Below are 18,591 nucleotides of genomic sequence, written 5' to 3'. Positions count from 1 at the left end.
GGTTGCGGCCGCCGGCAGCGAACACCTCGGGGCACACGCTCTCCTGAAACGGGCTGGGTGGGGGACTTACGAGATTCCCTCTGATGGAAGCAGGGATCTCCGAGCGACACAGACAGAGAGACAGTAACAGGCGCTCACACACACAGTCTCACCTACACGCACACACAGTCACAGACACACCAACAGTCTCACACACAGTCACAGATAGACAGACAGAGAGACACACACACACACACAGTGCCTGTTGTAATGCGGAGGGCAGACACCCTTTGCAGTCAACACTGTGATTTCTCCCAAATCGCAGCCTCATAATAACCACGCGAGGTGTTTAGTGACGTGGAGAGAGAAGTAAACATGTTGGATCGCTCCATCCATCTCCCTCCCGCACCCTGCACCCACCCATTTTCTCTTTGTTTTGATGAAGGGTTTTCCACCTGTTGAGCTAGTCCAGAAAGTATTCCCCACTTGTTCCACCCAATGGTGTAGAACCTGCCCATTGATAGATGGCGACTGAGGGGGCCCAAATCCCCCACACCCCTACCCGGTTACCTACCCCCATTCCCCCCTCCCCACCCTACCCATCTCCCCCTCCCCTCCCATCTCCCCCTCCCCTCCCCTGTAACCTACCCCCTACCCTCTCACCCTTACCCAATGTCCTCCACCCCTACCCTGTTCCTCCCCACCTACCCTATTCCCTCCTCCCCTCCCCTTACCCCCCATCCTGTACTCCACCTCCACCCCATACCCCACCTCCCACCCAACTCCTACCTCATTCCCCACCTCCATCTCCCCCACCACGCCATCGGGACTTGCTTGATACCCCTTATTCCTGGCCTGTGAGCCACGGCTGATCATGTAACACTCAATATTAAGAGAGGAGATAACGTGATGTTTAAACGGATCGTGAAGTTCCTGGAGTTATTTTTTTAATCTTGCTGTTTTATTTTTCCTTACCCATTTTTCACTGGACTGCTTTAACGATAAAAGCAGAATCCCAGTTAGTCTGTGCCTGCTCCTTGGTGGGAACTATTTCCCAACTCTCTGCTTCCCATTCCCTTTCAAGGACCAGAACACATTTTTTCCTGGTAAATCACTTGTAGAGAGGCAAATGAGTACCTTCCAAACCTTTTGACCTCTGACAATCACCTCCTGCCTCACCTGTGGCAGATTCCACACAAGCCCCCAACCTCTCAATCCCCCTCAGTGATTTAACAAGGTCATGGCAAACCCAATGGACCTCAGCTCCATATTCCCGTCAAACATGAGGACTTTTCACCCCCTTGTATAAAGGACTGTGACCAGTCATCACTGACACTTCTGCCTCCTTGTATCTCAAGCCTTCAGCACTTGAACCCTTCTGCCGAATTTTCCCATGGCCTTTCTGACAGCTGCTTCATCGAGTCCGATTCCAGAATATGCTCAGAAATATCAACATCTCTCATAAAGGTTGGATGTCTTCTGAAATGTGAGTCAGAATTAAATGCAGCGTTGCAGATGGGACCTACCGGTGTTTACAGAGGGTTACCATAACCTTGCATTGTGCCTTTTGTCTCCCTGGTTCAATGCAAGCATCCACATGTGTTTCCAAAATCCTTCACAGTTTGCAATGCCGTCATCTAATAGCCACATCCCTAGGTCTCTACTTTCATGCACCCTTTTAAAAGTGGCCAATTTTATTTTATTTTGTGTCTCCACCTACCCACTAAAATAGGAAGTATCTATTTATTAACATCCATAATGTTGTTCAACATCCACCTTTTGTAGTAAACTTTGCGGGAAGTATTTGAGTTTTGCGTCCTGGCAAACTCTGTAAGTTCTCGGTGCTGTCCTTGATGATGCTCCACTTTGAGTAATTGCGGCCCAGAGATTTCTCAAGTTAGTCTTTTTTTTTAATGGAGTCTTTGAAATGAAGCATTTCCTTTCAATTGCTGCGATGCAGTTCGGAACAATATCTTCGGGTGGGTGGTGTAAGGCTTGTGAGTGATGTGGCCTGGCCAGTGGAGCTGACCCAGTATAATTTGAGCCTTAGTCTAGCAATGTTGGCCTGGGCAAGGACCTCCCATTGGTTCACTCATCCTGCCCATGGGGTGGAGGGTTGGTGAAGCTGTTCATGAGCTGTTGCTAGTCCAAAACAGAACCAGACCTGAGGGTAGGGTTCACTTCTGCCCCGCCTCCCACCTTTTTCATCTCCCAAGAACTTAAATGTGCTCACCCTCTCCATCTCTGATTCCCCCAATGATCACTGGATTGTACACGTCTGGTTTTCCCTTCCCGAAGTCAACAATCAGTTCCTTAGTTTTGGTTGTTGTTGGTGCACCATTCAGCCAAATTTTCAATCTCCCTCCTGGCTGAACTTGTAGTAAATGTGCCAGCCTTGCCTTTAACACTCACTGGTTGCTGGATCTCACCATCACTAAGGACAGGGAGGTTCTTGGAGCCACCTCCTCCTGTTGGCTGTTAATTGTTTCTCAGGAGTTGGATCCACATTGGCCTGAGCGACTGCTTCACTCGGCTGAACCTCTTTTTCCACCATGCTTCTTGCATTCCCTTCTGCACTCATTGAACCAGGGGTGGTCTCCTGGTGGGGAATGTCCCTTATTTGGCATCTCCTTGGGCACAGATATTGTGGACCAAAGGACCTGTTCTTCTAGTGTACTGTTCTCTTTGCTGGATGCCAGATCCATTCTGAGTCCATGTGATTTAACACCTGTGAATGCTGGATGATGTTCTCCGTGTGAAGGTTGGACTTCGTCTCCACATAGACTGTGCACTGGTCACACCTACCAAACCTGTTCTGGACAGATACATCAGCCACAGGTTGTAGGTTTATCTCTCCCTATTCCAGGCACAGACCAGCAGCAACGCCTGTCCAGACTGGTCCAGCTCACTCAGTAACAGTGTACCATGCCACTCTTGAAATCCCCATCCGCAATACATTCCCTGCCTTTGGTACTTGTGTTGTTAAAGGACACTGTTTGACCTGCATCACATCAACCGTGGTGTCTACAGAATTTACTTGTGTTGTTAACTGTGGAGGCACATTGGCTGAGGGCGGACGGTGCATGTTCATCGGGAAGAGGTTTTCTTGCTCGTGTATAAACCTCAGGATCTGGAGTCAACGTTAGGATTCCCTCCCAATGAGCCTGAGACATTGACCATTCTCCATCCTGCTGATGCTGCTCAGCCCGCTGAGATCCCCCAGCTTACAATTCACTCCCACTGGTAGACAGGACATAGTTACACATTGTGGAAACAGGCCCTTCAGCCCAACCTGCCGATGCCAACCATAAGGTCCCACCCATACGTCCCTCCTCCCTGCGTTTGGGGATGAATTGGGAGTTGCACAGTTATGAGATCCATAAAAGGATCCTGACAAGATTAATGGCCAATTAGGAATCTTAATGCTCTATGTTTAATGCAGCAATGTAATGAAAATGACAAGAGAATTAAGGCAGTTGATGTTTCACAGATTAATGAGCTGTGAAATTGATCAGAGACCTGTCCCCGAGCAACTCTTTGCCACAAATTTCTGCACCATTTTTACGGAAATAATGGTTTGTGTCATTCAGCTTCTGTTGTTTGTTCCACAGGTTCTGGTCCATTACACATCTAATCTCTGTCAAAACCCAATTGGTTGAGTCTATAACTGTCATGAGAATGTTTAAGGTGATTTAAAATAAATATTTCTTGCAGAATTGAGGTGTAAAAACTGCAGATGCTTGGAACCAAGGCAGAGATTGGTGGAAATACTCAGTGGGTCAGGTTACCTTTCAGGTCAATGATCCATCATCTATCATTGATCTAGGGGTTCAAATCTTCTCCACTCTAATGAAGTGCCACTAAGTTGAAATGTGGACGCTGCCTAACCTGCTGAGTGTTTCCTGCTGGACACTGTAGCTACAGTGCTGGATTCTGAGCAGATAGAGTTCTATGGAAGCTGAGTTCAAATGTCCAACCCGGGAGGTGATTAAACAGGCTCCCCATGCTTGAGAATGGGAGGAAATTCTGAGACCAGTTAATTAATGACTGTGAGTATAACTGCCTCACAGCTCCAGGGGCATAGATTCAATCCTGGCTTCCAGAGCTGTCAGTGTGGAGTTTGCTCCTTCCCCCTGTCATTTCTCCGGGTGCTCCAGATTCCTCACACACCCCACAGGTGTGCAGGTTGGTAGGTTATTTTGGTCCCCAGGGTGTAGGTAGAATTTTTAAATGGGTTTAATGTCAGATTACTGACTGGTTAGCAGGAATGGGAGGTCTGGCAGGAGTGAGTGGACAGGCAGGAGTGGGTGGGCTGGCAGGCGTGGATGGACAGGCAGGAGTGGGTGGGCTGGCAGGAGTGGGTGGGCTGGCAGGCGTGGGTGGACAGGCAGGAGTGGGTGGACTGGCAGGAGTGGGTGGACTGGCAGGAGTGGGTGGACTGAAGGCCCTATTTTCACATTGTATCTCTGACACAACATCTGTCCATCCTGCTCACTGATGGATGGCAAAGATGAGGTGGTGTTGCCAGTGACCCTTCTGTCACCCTGGGGTACTGCACCCATAGGTGTGCCTGGTCAGGGAGTATCATGGAGCATTGCTGGATGCTGAGTATTCCCAGCAATGGCCTGCTGCTGTAGTCTGCACAGTGACAGGATGGATCAGGCACCCTGAGGAGAAGATGGATTAAATTGGTCCATAATCGTAGGGGAAAGGGAATTCCCCTTATGGACATCGTTCATTGCAAGCGCAGGGATGTGCAGAGTGGAGGCCAGGAGGGTCAGGGTGGTATCACAGGGCTGGCAAAAGGCAGATCAGGACTTTGAATCCCATCATCCTGGAGTGCGATGGAATCGGTGCTGGTCTCTGTTGACAGCACTGGTGAGTTCAGGTTAAGCCATGTGTCTGTGAATGGAGCAACCTTATCGGCCCACGAGCCCGTGCCGCCCAATTTACACCCCATTAACCTACACCCCTTGGTGCGTTTTGAGGAATCTGGAGCCCCCGGGGAGAACCCACGCAGGCACGGGAAGAATGTACAAACTTCCTACAGGCAGCGTGGGGTTCCACCCCCCCCCCCCCCCCCCACCACCCCGGTCCCAATTGTTGGCGCTGTAAAGGCCAACCATGCTGGCTACTCCTTATTTACTCCTCAGTCTATTCAAAACACTATCTAAAAAAAAACATGAGAAATAAGCCGGACATCTAGCCTCACTAGCCTGTTCTTCCTTTCACGATTGGTATAGGGTGGATGGGCTGAAGGGCCTATTTCCCCGTGTCTGCGTGGGTTTTCTCTGGTGTTGGTGGGGGTCAGCAGGAGGTGTCGGTGTGGGGGTGGGGTTGGTGTGCGTGGGGTGGGGGACGGGGGTGTCAGAGCCGTGTAGGAGCTGTCAGTGCCCGGGAGTGGTATCAGGGCCATGTAGGACCACCCCTGTTCCATGAGGGCTGGGATCAGAGCCGTGGGGGCTTGTGCATGGATCCAAAAATGCCGGTGTTGCTCAGTCCTCCTTCTCGTTGATCCCTCAGGCCAATCACGCGGAAATGAACAGCCTTGGTTTGCCGGGAAACATGAGACGAGGAGGTTCGGACACGAACCTGAACCTCGGGATGAGCGACGGCCTTCTGGACTTCCAGAGTGACAGGTTGACAGCGGACAAGCTGAAGCAGAAGGTCCTGAAGATCACGGAGCAGCTGAGGATCGAGCAGGAGATGCGGGACGCCAACGTGACCGAGTACCTGAAGCTGGTGAACAACGCTGACAAGCATCAGGCTCGCCGCATCAAGCAGGTCTTCGAGAAGAAGAACCAGAAATCTGCCCACAACATGACCCAGCTGCAGAAGAAGTTCGACCACTATCACCGCAAGCTGAAGGAGGTGGAGCTGAACGGGCCCAGGAACACCAAGGAGGGGATGAGGAGCTCGCAGCAGAACGTGAGCGGCAGCAGCACAAGGCTGCCCACCGGCACGGGGGGAGGCCCGAGCTTGGAGGGGGGTCGGCCCATCCCGGGGGTGACTCTCACCCCGCCGGCTTTCGTCTTCAACAAGCCGCGGGAGATTGCCAACCTGATCCGCAACAAGTTTGGCAGCGCTGACAACATCGCTCACCTGAAGAGCTCCATGGAAGACTTCCAGCGGGACGCTGGGCACAGGGCTCTGAGCGGGAGCGCTGTGCTGGTGTCCAAGCTCAAATATGCAAGCGATGACGAGGGCTCCAGTGCCAGCGTCTCCGGGGATAGCAACGGCAACTCTGATTTCGGGGTCAAAGAGACGGCCAGCCCCAAGTCCAGCTCACTGGAGAGGGAGCAGAGCAAGATGCCTGCCATCCTGGAAGAACTCCGGGAGCTGAAAGAAGCACAATCCCAGCTGTCTGACGACATCGAGAACTTAAAGGTTCAGTTTAACAGAGACTACAGTATTATCACCCAAACGCTGCAAGAGGAACACTACAGGTAACGGTTAGTTTTATTTTATCGCACAATGGGGAAAAGGTAAGGTGTAAACAGCGCTCTTTGTTGAAACATGGTTGATATTGTGATCTGTGGTATGATTGCCATGAATTCTGATGTTCATCTCTTTATTGGCTGGGCCACAGTTTCCTCCTGACAAGTAGACCATGGTCAGTGGCCGCCAAGCAAACTCTGCTCTCAGCTCTCCCAGCTGAAGTAGACTGAGCTGGGGGAGAATCTACAATCCCATATCTCGTGCATCAAGACTGGCCACCTCTGCTGCTAAAGCTCTCACCTGTGCGAGAATCACTTGCATTGTTCTTTCTCAAATCCCACGCCCTCTGGACGTAACCTCTCGCAGAAAACCTACTGCCAATGCTCGCCGAATGAACCTTGTGGTCAGCAAAGCTTACATTTAAAAAGGTCGTGGCTTCAGTCCTTATTTCTCTCTTCCCCATGTTCTCCACCTGTACAACTTTCCTCGTTACTAGGTGACCTTGCCTTCAGCAGTCTAGCGGGCGCGATCAAAAATTCCCTCCCTAATCTCGATAGAGCCATAGAACACTTCCTAAACAACGGAACAACATGAGCTACCCTCCAATCCTCCCTGACCCTTTCAAAACTTATCTTTGAAACAAATATTCAGGCCTATCTTTATGTAGCAAAGGTAAAGATACATAACGGATGTTTAGGGCTTGAGCCCTTCCTCGAGGTATTCACTTCCATCTCCGTGTCTGTAGACGTTTGTGTTTTACTCCCCTCCTCTCCCTGAACCATCTTGGAATGAGTTTCTATGTTACGGGATGCGGGGCGGGGGATATGGAAATGCGAGTCTTTTAAAATCTCTTTTTGCAGTTCCTCAGCTTTGAACGTGGGCATTGGTTTAAATAGCAAAAATGATAAAAGGTTGGTCAGAGACATTGTCAGAATCATGGAAAAGGAAATGACTGTATCTGAAGAAGATTGACTCAAGCAAATGCGTTAAACAAATTGAGTTAACACCTGCGATTCGCAAGAGAACACTGCAGCAAATTAAATATCTTTGTGTTCTCACATTGTAAACACACACGCCAATTTCGAGGCAGCAGGATCCCACTCAACAGCAAAGAGGGAATTTGATAATCTGGTTGGATGACACTTTAATGCACATAGAACATTTAATTCTTTCACCTATTTACAGTAACACCAAGTTACTGTACGATTGAGTTGAATTTATTCACGTGACGAAAGAGGCAGAAAATGGCAGGGACACGAACACAGGGAGGAATTATGAAAGACATTTAAAATCAATAAGATTTCAAAGCAAAAATACCTTCAAGTATTTTATGCCTCATGAAATGTACAAAAAAAAATTAAACCTGATGGTGTTAGGAACACACCAAATAATAGTGCTTTGGCAGAGGGTGCCTTGTGTTTAAAAGGCCGGAATTCCCCGGGAATACAACGTGGTCATCCTCCCTTATTGTAACTGAGGCAGCTGACCGTATTAACTCGATCTAACTAAGACTGAAACGTCAGCGATGGTAAATAGATCAACTTGAATTGGCGGGGTCTCCAAGCAATTTAATACATAAAGTGGAACTCCCAGAGCGACATCTTCTGTTGTAAAGAAAAGGTGACAGACCACAGCTCCCAGCGTACCTGGAGGGGGCTGATGCAGGAATGTCTCAGTGTGATGGGCTATGGGAGACGTCCATCGATTTTCTAAATGTCAGGCTGGGCAACTTGTGGGTGCCGGTCAACCTAAAAATCAAGACGGATGTACGTGGATATCCTGTCGGTGTCTGCTTTGCACTTACCAGACACATACATTAGGATCAGATTCTCTCCCATCACCATCCACACCAAGAGAGTCTGCTCTGGACGTGACACTTGTCGCTGAGTGTTGGGTTCAGACAACTGTAGTTGCAGAGAGTGGTATGTGTACTTCTGTCTGTGGCTAATCTCTAATAGTTAACTTTAAAGTGGATGGAATCACCTCTACCTGAATCTGTCACATCATTAACTGCTAGAACAATGGGTTCCTCGGGAGTTGACTCAGTGAGTTCCATGAGTGCAGTGGAGTGGACACAGTCACCCACCCCTGTGATTTGCTAAGAGTTCATGGAGTAAAACATTACAGAAGCGGATTTTCCGCAAGATCTGGAGTTGTACCTTTTGGGAGATATTGTCAATGTGAGTTTTAGCCTGTCCAAATACCAAATTCAGTCCGTGAAGGTCACCTTGTCACTAGCCTGGAGGTCCGACTCCCAACTAAATACCACACAATGGAATGTGGAAATGCAGCATTTCATTCCCCTGGAGAAAATCACATAATTAAGGGGGAAACATGAGACATTTGTTAAAGTGTGGCAGCTTTATCTGAAATACATGGGCGTGTAGATTGACTATATCCCCCTCCCTGTGAAACATGGATATTATAAAAACCTGTCTTAGTAGGGAAAGGAGTGGAGTTAAGGAAGTGGAGACGGGCACAGGTGACCTGCGTATTTCCTTATCAGCCCTTTTGTAGTTTATTTAAGTTTGTTTTTTTTTAGTTCTTACTTGGGCTATTCAGTTCATTAGGGTTGTTCTTTTTTTTAGGTGTTTGGTGGGGGCTCTGAACCCCATTTGTATGGTTCTGTGTTTGGGGGCAAGGAATGGAGGGGGGGGGACTATACACAGACTCTGTACATTCCATGAATGTTGAAAAAGATTGTATTGGTTGTTGAAATTATGTTGAGTCTATTATAAAAATCAAAATATTAAAAATAAAGAGTGCGCGGAGTACTGGGTTCAGGTTTGGTTTCTGTGCTGCAGTGAAGAAAGAGTTAGATTTCAGATTTATTGACAGAATACATCACATACAACCCTGAGATCCCTTTTCCTGCGGGCCAGGCTGAATAGCCATGTATTGGTAAGAGCAAAAGAAAATTTGAACACAACTTGCACATGTAAACAACAAAATAAGATGTTGCCAGGACTCTGGGACCTGAGCTACAGGGTGAGGTTGAACAGGCTGGGGCTTTATTCCTTGGTGAGCAGGAGGATAAGGGGGTGATCACACAGAGGAATATAAAAACATGAGAGGAATTGAGTGAATCTTTTGCCCAGAGTAGAGGTTTAAGGAGGGGGTGGGTGGGGGGGGGGGGGGGGCAAGGAGAGATTTAACAGGAACCTGAGTGGTAACATTTTTCTCCACAGAGAGTGGTGGGTTCATGCAATAAGCTGGAGGAGGTGGTTCAGGCAACTGTTGCAACATAAGGAAAAAAAACTGGACAGATACATGGATAGGATGGGGTTAGAGGGATAAGGGGAAAATGCAGGCAGGTGTAACTAGTGTGGGTGGAGCATTTCAGTCAGCATGGGCAGGTTGGGCTGAAGGGCCAGTCTCCATGCTCTATGACTTGTAGTGTGCCCCTACATTGCATGTTCAAGTCTTGTGGGACCAAGAGTGCCATCGATTGAGCTGGGACTTCCCCACCTCCTACCCCTCACCATGGTCTTATCCTTTACCTGTCTCTCCCACCTCTGCAATACACTATCACCTCTTAGTCCCTCGCCAGCTTCTTTTCCCCCTTCATACATATAATACCACCCATTCTTATTGTTGTCTTGTTTAAAGGTCCCAACCTGGAGAGTTATCTGACCCTTTGTGCCAGATCCTGTCTGACCTGCGTTCTTCCAGCATCTCATTGTTTGCTCTGACGTTTTCACCTCTGCTTTGTCCATGGAATTAAAATTTCTGCCATTTGTAGAGATCAAAAGATTTGTTTGGAAATACTGTAAAACCTCAGGCAACTGGCAAAAAAAAACTGAGGAAAATAAAATTATAAAAATTAAAATAAATAGGTAAAAAAATGCAAGTTTAAAATTGTACACGTAAATGTTCTCTGAAGTAACACATAAACCTTTGGTGGAGAAAATATTCAGACAGCGGAGTGCCTTGGTCGAGCTTTGCTTGTAGCAGTTGTTTGAATGAAGTTTGAATAAAGTTGCGTTTGAATATAATTAAGTGTTTAATATAATAATATAATAAGGTTACCAGGAGGAAGAGCTAGTTGATGCCATTTGCTGTTGGGGTCACTCTCTTAAAGTGTCTAGTAAGAGTCTTTATCTTTATTAGTATATTATTAACTATATTAGTAAAGGCTTGGTGGGGGGGAAGGGGATTAATTATAATGTTACTGCTCGTGGAGGGAGAGGAACCTGCAGATGCAGCGAACAGTTAAATGTTTTCAAAGAATGTGACTGAAAATAAATTAAAATGCTTTAAGGTTTATATATTCATGCAAGTGAAGTTTGTTCAGTGTAAGTGTAGTATTTTTGTCTTTTAAACTGTTTATTCTTAATCCAGTCATAGTAAGAGTGAATCTCAAGCAACCAGAAAACTCACTTATTCGGCATCTACCAATCCCCGTAGGTACTGAATACCAGGGGTTTTACTGTAATTCAACTTCTAGTGTATGAAATCATGCTTTACAAGTACCCTTGGACATTGGATTGCATTAATACCCTGGGCATATTATAACTTCCCTGATAGCTCACAAGCGACAGAGAAAACATGAAGCAATATGTTGCTCTCCACAGCAGATGGCACCATTCTAATGGCTGCTTCAACCCACTCGCCATCTTCTCCCCTGGAAGATGGAAAACCCACACCAAATCAGAATGAAAGCTCTAATATTCTTTTGCCAATGCAATCCTGAACTTGACCAAAATATGATTGTGTCTCTCTGAAATTACAGTGCCAATGTTCACTGGACCATCCCTCAACTTGCTTTTCCAGGAAAAGTGGATCTCCTCACTCACCCCTTCTTCAAACATCATCTGAAATCTGCAAAGTTAATAATTGGGAAGACTAACTTCCCAGTCTGGGATGTGTGAGTAAGAGTGACCTGCCCACCCACACTTCCCCCTCCCTACCAGTGATTGGTACAGGCTTCCAGTTGGGGTGCATTGAGACTTGGTGGGGCCTGGTGCTGGTGTCACGGTACAGAGGGATGGAAACTTAGGTGTAATATGGGGAAGAGGCTGCTTACTGCAGCGGAGGAACCCTAGCCTGTGCTGTTTGTACCTTAACATAGGCCATTGAGTCCATTCTACCATTTGACCTCTTTTTCTTTCAATCCCATTCCCCTACCTTCTTTCTCCCAAACACTTTTGCCACCCTTACTAATCAATGATCTATTGACCTCCGGTTTAAATTTACCCACTGACTCACTACCCTCAGGCTGAAGAAATTTCTCTTCATTTCTGTTCAGAGGGGATGTCATATTATTCTGAGACCACAAGCGGTTAGATTGGACCATGTGACCATGCACTGTCCTGTACATGATCACTTATCTGGAGCAAGAAGTCTCTGTGGTTGTGAGTGAAGTAACTGTGTGTAAGGCACAATCTCGCCACTGGATGGTGCTGTATCACACTCTGGTGAAGTGAACTAAAAAAATTCCACACAAGATGAATATTCTCTGGGCACAAATTAAAGTTGCTTCAACCAAACTGTACAAAGTTTTTTTAAAAAATGGATGTAAATACTACATATAGAAGAGCGGGATATGCTTGTGAATGGGTTAGCATCTGCCCCAGGAATTGAACATGCAATATGGGGGTACATTTGATGTAGATGTGCTTTGCAAGGAATGGTTGTCAAGATCCTTATGCACTATTTGGAAGGGGAGTAGGAACAAGTTCTTCCGCATCTTGGCCTGCAGTTATTTAGTGCAACTAGGGTTTGGACTGCATGACACTGGTTTTTTCTGGACTCTGTGATTAGAAGTAGAAGGAAACCTATTAACGATGGCTCCTTGGTCAGTATGTCTCTTTCGAGAAACTCATCTGGGTACTTAGTTCCATAGAATGCTACAGCACAGAAAACAGGCCATTTGGCGCTTCTAGTCTGTGCTGTTCAGCTAGTCCCAGTAACTTGCTCCCATTGCATAACCTCCCCCATCCAATTTATTCTTAAAACTCAAGATTGAGTCCACACCCACCACATCAGATGTCATCCTAAGATGATGGAAGGCATCAGTAAGTAAAATCTCTTCTGCTATTTGAATCTTGCAACTCCAACTTCTTTAAGAGGCCTCCCAAGTAACTCCACAGACATAACATGGTGGCAACGGTATAAGAGAAAAGGAATAAAGCCATATATGATTGATTGTACATAGGGGAAGAAGAGAAAAAATATTACTGAAAAAAAAATGGCTCGAGCAACAGCACTTCACCCAGCGATGGACTGGAAGCTGAAGACATTGTTGAATCATTGAGAAAGTTTCAGCATTCGAAGCTATTTAAAAAATGCAACAGCAGAGGAGAAGGTCAGTTATATAATTCTCTGGACAGGGGAGCGAGGCCTTGACTTATTTAATAGCTGGGAGCTCACAGAGGGGGAGAAAAATGATCCAGAGCAGATATTTGCAAAGTGCTTCTCATCCTGAACCCAGGTCCAACCATAGAATTAAACGCTATGAATTTCAAGGCTTAATGCAAGAGACTGATGAGACTGTTGATAACTTCCTCACTAGACTCTTTATTCCTTTTCTCTTATACCATTGCCACCATGTTATGTCTGTGGAGTTACTTGGGAGGCATCTTAAAGAAGTTGGAGTTGCAAGATTCAAATAGCAGAAGAGATTTTACTTACTGATGCCTTCCATCATCTTAGGAAAGTACACACACAGTGGTGTTTGACCCTGTACCAATCCACAGCTAACTTACTAAGAATACAGATACAATATTTTAACTCTATAATTTACTAAGACATTTTTATAAAAGAAATATAACATAAATTGAAAGGTTAACATAAATCTGTTACAATACTTGTAGAAACCCTTTGGATTTACCTTCACGTTATCTGCCTAAGCACTCTCATGCCTTCTTTTTGCCTTCCTGATTTTCTTCTTTAGCGATCTCTTACATTTTCCATACTCTGCAAGTACCTCATTTGCTCCTAGATGCCTACACCAGTTATATCTCTCCTTCTTAATCATATCATCAATATCCTTTGAAAACTGAGGTTCCCTTTGTCTGTTAATTTTGCCTTTAATTCTGGTAGGAATATACAAACTCTGCCCCCTCTGCACCTTTGAAGGCCTTCTACTTGTCTGACACATTTTTGCCAGAAAACAGCTTGTTCCAATTGACTCTTCCTAGATCCTTTCTCATTTCCACAAAATTGGCCTTTCTCCAAGTTAGAACATCAAATTCTCAGCTTCATATGTGCTTGTAGGATTGGTGAGGTTCTAGATATCCATCCAATGAAGATCCTTGTGTCTTCACTATCCACGGGAATGGTATTGGAGGATTGGGGGTGGCAAATGTGGTCCCCTTGTTCACAAAAGGAAGTCCAGGTAATTATAGACCAGTGAGCCTTATAGATGGCACTTTCCGTATTCTAATATATCCTAATTTCAAAGAATCATCTTCCAAATGCATGAGCTACAATATCTCAAATTTCAATCTCTTTAATTCAATAAATCCAACTCTGTGGCTGCTGCTTTGTAGTTTTAATTTGTTGATAAAAAAGATAAACATTTTGCATAACTTCACATTAAGACTTTTATAACAATGACTAACAAAGTATTTAATGTATAATCATCGAGATATAAAACGTATATAAAAAAAGAGATACAAAAGATATAGATAAACAAATTTAAAGAGACAAAAAACATCCAAAGAAATATTTCTCATGCTCACGCTTCCTTTACATGTTGACAAGTAATGAGCAAGGCATTGTCTGGGTGGATATTAAGACAGATTACATCACACTCACTATGGTAACACTATAAACAATAATTCTCTTTAAGGGACAGGCACAAAATTAACTAAGAGTTAAAAAGCACAAGGTTTTAACCTTTACAAGCCTTGCATCAGTGGTGGGCAAGCTGTTGGAGGGGATTCATAGAGCTAGGATCTATCGGCATTTAGAGAATCATGGTCTGATCAGGGACAGTCAGCATAGCTTTGTGAAGGTAGATCATGTCTCACAAGCCTGATAGAGTTCTTTGATGAGGTGACCAGACATATAGATGAGGGTAGTGTGGTGGATGTGATCTTCATGGATTTTAGTAAGGCATTTGACAAAGTTCCACATGTTAGGCTTATTCAAAAGGTCCGAAGGCATGGGATCCAGGGAAGCGTGGCCATGTGGATTCAGAATTGGCTTGCCTATAGAAAGCAGAGGGTTGTGGTGGAGGGAGTACATTTGGATTGGAGGCTTGTGTCTAGTGGAGTCCCTCAAAGTTTGGTTCTGGGACCTCTGATTTTCATGATTTTTATTAATGATTTGGATGAGGATGGGATGACAAGTGTGCAGATAACACAAAGATTGGTGGTGTTGTGGATAGTGTACAAGATTGTAGAGGATTGCAGAGGGACATTGATAGGATACAGAGCTGGGCTGAGAAGTGGCAGATGGAGTTCAATCCGGAAAAGTGTGAGGTGGTGCACTTTGGAAGGACAAACTCCAAAATTAATGGCAGGATTCTTGGTGGCGTGGAAGAGCAGAGGGATCTGTGGGTCCATGTGTACAGATCCCCAAACATTGCCTCACAGGTAGACAGGGTAGATAAGAAAGCTTTTGGGGTGTTATCTTTGAGAAGTCGACGTTTAAGTGCCGCAAGGTAATGATGCAGCTCTACAAAACTCTGGTTAGACCACACTCGGAGTACTGTGTTCAGTTCTGGTTGCTTCATTATAAGAAAGACGTGGAAGTGTTGAAAAGGAGATTGACCAGGATGCTACCTGGTTTAGAGAGTATGCATATGAGCAGAGGATTAAAGGAGTTAGGGCTTTACTCTTTGGAGAGGAGGAGGATGAGAGGAGACATGATAGAGGCATACAAGATATTAAGAGGAATAGACAAAGTGGACGGCCAGCACCTTCTTCCCAGGGCACCACTGCTCAATACAAGAGGGCATGGCTTTAAGGTAGTAGGCGGAAAGTTCAAGGAAGATATTAGAGGAAGGTCTTTTTACCCAGAGAGTGGTTGGTGCATGGAATGCATGACCTGGGTCAGTGGTGGAGGCAGGTACATCGGGGAATTTCAAGAGATGACCAGACAAGCATATGGAGGAATTTAAAGTGGAAGGTTAAGTGAAAGACACGGTCTAAGGGTTGGGACAACATTGTGGGCTGAAGGGCCGGTACTGTGCTGTAATACATGTTTCACTCTTCTTTTTGAGCATTCTATGAGAAGTTAGCCCACTTTTCCTGGGAACAACCATTGTCACCTGTGCTGGTGCAGCCATGTTGCGGCAGCACTGTGCTAGCCAGGCTCTCCATAGATACTAGAGTCGCTCTATCTGTGCCGCATCTTCACATTTGTGGTACTAAACCCCCAACTCTTACAGTCCAGGTCTTAAACACCTTGGTGCTGAAGGCTAATCTCTGCCCTGATCTGGCTCTGACCATCTCTTCTCCCTGGACCCAGTTTTGGAACTAGATGCTGCATTGTTAATTTTCCCCTCTCCCACTTGCAAAGGGAAAACCACTCTGCAAGTTACCAAAGCCTGGCGTTCGCAGTAACTGTCCACAAGAGATAACAGTGGAACACGATTCCAAGGCTGGTTGTTGTTGATTGGTTTTCAAAATGACAGGCACATCTTGTGATTGTGGAAGGTTGCATACCAAGATAATAAAAATTCAAGAATTGCATTGGAAGACCATTTGTTACATATTTGAAAGGTCTAAAGATCAATTCCAACATTTCAGGTTGGCATCTTTGGAAGATCAGTTGAATGACCTCTCCGAGCTTCATCAGCACGAGACAATGGATCTAAAACAAGAGCTGGCAAGCATCGAGGAAAAAGTAGCCTATCAGTCATCTGAACGGGCACGTGATATTCAGGTTTGCAGCTTTTTGTCACCTTAACAGAACAACAGATGGATGCCTGGATATGATGGGTTTAGAGCAGTGGTTTAAAAACCTTTTCTTTCCACTCACATACCGCCTTAAGTAATCCCTATACCATCGGTGCTCTGTGATTAGTAAGGGATTGCTTAAAGATGGTATATGAGTGGGGAAAAAAAGGTTGAGAACCACTGTTCTTGATCCAATTGTTTCTGAAATATTTTGCTTGAGAAGAATTGTCCCATTTCCTTAGGAGTTATGAAACCGTGCACATAATGAGTCAATGAGGTATGATACCTCTGTAAGCAATCCCTTACTAATCACTGAGCACTTATGGCATACGGATTGCTTAAAGTGTATGTGAGTGGAAAGAAAAGTTGGAAAACCACTGTTATATTTGTACCTCATTGACTCTTTATGTGCACAGCTTCATAACTCCAAATTCTTCTCAAGCAAAATATTTCAGTAACAATTGGGCCTAGAGCAATGGTTCTCAACCTTTTTTCCCCACTTATATTAAGTAATCCATTACTAATCACAGTTCACTGAGGGGGTAGGGATAACTTGAAAAGAAAATGTTTGAAAAGCACTGCTTTAGGGGATGGTGAAATTTCTTCCTAAACACTTCTCTCATTCTCTCCTTAAATTATCCATAAAAACAAGTTGCTTTTTTTTTCTCTCTCACTAAACCTAATATTGTAGTTTAAAAGCAAAAACAAAGGGTTGTGTTGGAAATCAGAACAAAACAAACAGAAAATGCTTGTGATACACAGCAAGTCAGGGAACATCAGTGGAGTGAAAAACATTGAAGTTTCAGCTGCTTTACAGTCACATATAACTTAACCAAAAACATTTTCCCCTGAAGCAGTTTAGGTCATTGTGCAAGTGGCATGTCTGGGCATTTTTTTTTTAGCCTAATTTGATCTGACTTTCTGCAACATTTTCTTTTAATGTAGATTCTTAGTACAGTTCTTTTTACCAAAAAAAAATCAAACCAAAACTTTGCAGATACTGGAATTGTGAGGTGCATATGCTGCAGACCGCTTTCTGAAGAGTTTCTGTTTAATTTTTCATTGTGAAGGAGGAAGTTCAGATCCAGAACGTAAACTTGATGCTTTCCACATGATTTTTACTGATAATTAACAATTATTTTGGGACTGCTACATTTTAGCAGGGAGCCGAGTGGTAGACTCGAGGTAGCCAAGAAGATTTTCAATAAAGCAACTCCTAAATTCTTCCTAAGCCTGTCAGATGTCTTAAACCAAAATAAAATCAGAAAATGCTAGAAATATTCAGCAGGTCCGGCTGCATATGTGGGAAGAGAAACAGAGCTTAATATTTCAAGTTGAAGTTCTGGCAAAAGTCCTATTGAGTGGTGGGGGAGGCTTGAAGGGAACTAAAACTGTGCAGTGTTCTAGGGGAGGCCACACTAACACTGCGTACAATTGCAACAAAACGTCCCCATTTTTAAACTCTCGTCCCTTTGCGATGAGCATCAAAATGCTGTTTGGCGCCTTAATAACTCGATGATGATGGTGACGAGTTTATTGTCATACACATTGTACTTGTTGAATCTGCTGCTATTTTTGCCATGACTCAAGCACTAGAACACCCCTCTGCATGTTACTCATTTGCATCTCACTCCACTTCAATTGTATGACCTAACACTCCCACATTAAAATTCATGTGGCAGTCTTGCACACTCAATCTATCTTCATCCTGTTGCAGATACTCACAACATGCCCTTCTACATATTCTCATATCATCAGGAAATTTGGAAACTGTGGTGCACTGTTAGCCAGAATCAGACATACACCAAGGTAAAGAATGTTCTTTTCTTTGGCTTGGCTTCGCGGACGAAGATTTATGGAGGGGGTAAAAAAGTCCACGTCAGCTGCAGGCTCGTTTGTGGCTGACCAGTCCGATGCGGGACAGGCAGACACGATTGCAGCGGTTGCAAGGGAAAATTGGTTGGTTGGGGTTGGGTGTTGGGTTTTTTCCTCCTTTGCCTTTTGTCAGTGAGGTGGGCTCTGCGGTCTTCTTCAAAGGAGGCTGCTGCCCGCCAAACTGTGAGGCGCCAAGATGCACGGTTTGAGGCGTTATCAGCCCACAGGCTTTAATCCACAAAGACTTTCACAGAGCCAGGCTGGGGGGTAGCTGCAGCAACTCTGAGTGAGGCCTTGGGAGGCCGGCATAGGCGATTGACACCCGACCGGGAGGGGCTTGATCCATTCAGGCCGACTGATTGAGAGCCGGCCAGGTGTTGTCCTGTCCCCTTACACTCCTGCAGGTACAGAGGTTGCCTTCTGCAGTAGGCCGGTGGTGTACCACCAC

At 45.3% G+C, this 18,591-nt stretch overlaps 1 protein-coding gene and 1 long non-coding RNA gene across 6 annotated transcripts in view; one reads left to right on the top strand and one right to left on the bottom strand.

Annotated features, from left to right (window-relative positions):
- The window catches only part of LOC138748456 (uncharacterized), an 8,029-nt gene extending 7,981 nt beyond the window's left edge, over positions 1 to 48 (bottom strand). The window contains exon 1 of the long non-coding RNA XR_011348044.1: positions 1 to 48. This exon is cut by the window's left edge and continues 1,047 nt beyond it. This is a non-coding gene — a long non-coding RNA (uncharacterized lncRNA).
- tmcc3 (transmembrane and coiled-coil domain family 3) overlaps positions 1 to 18,591 on the top strand; it is a 50,618-nt gene that overhangs the window by 29,168 nt on the left and 2,859 nt on the right. For 3 of the 5 annotated variants that reach the window (XM_069908709.1, XM_069908712.1, XM_069908708.1), the window contains 2 exons: positions 5,503 to 6,425; positions 16,119 to 16,254. In XM_069908709.1, coding sequence (XP_069764810.1) covers positions 5,503 to 6,425; positions 16,119 to 16,254 — 1,059 coding nt within the window. Of the gene's footprint in view, positions 1 to 1,337; positions 1,466 to 5,502; positions 6,426 to 16,118; positions 16,255 to 17,985; positions 18,078 to 18,591 lie in introns of all 5 variants that reach the window. The other 2 variants (XM_069908710.1, XM_069908711.1) reach the window with 2 other exon arrangements.

Source organism: Narcine bancroftii, chromosome 13 (genome assembly GCF_036971445.1).
Source record: "Narcine bancroftii isolate sNarBan1 chromosome 13, sNarBan1.hap1, whole genome shotgun sequence".
NCBI classification, from domain to species: Eukaryota; Metazoa; Chordata; class Chondrichthyes; order Torpediniformes; family Narcinidae; genus Narcine; species Narcine bancroftii.
This window is presented reverse-complemented; position numbering and strand designations above follow the sequence as displayed.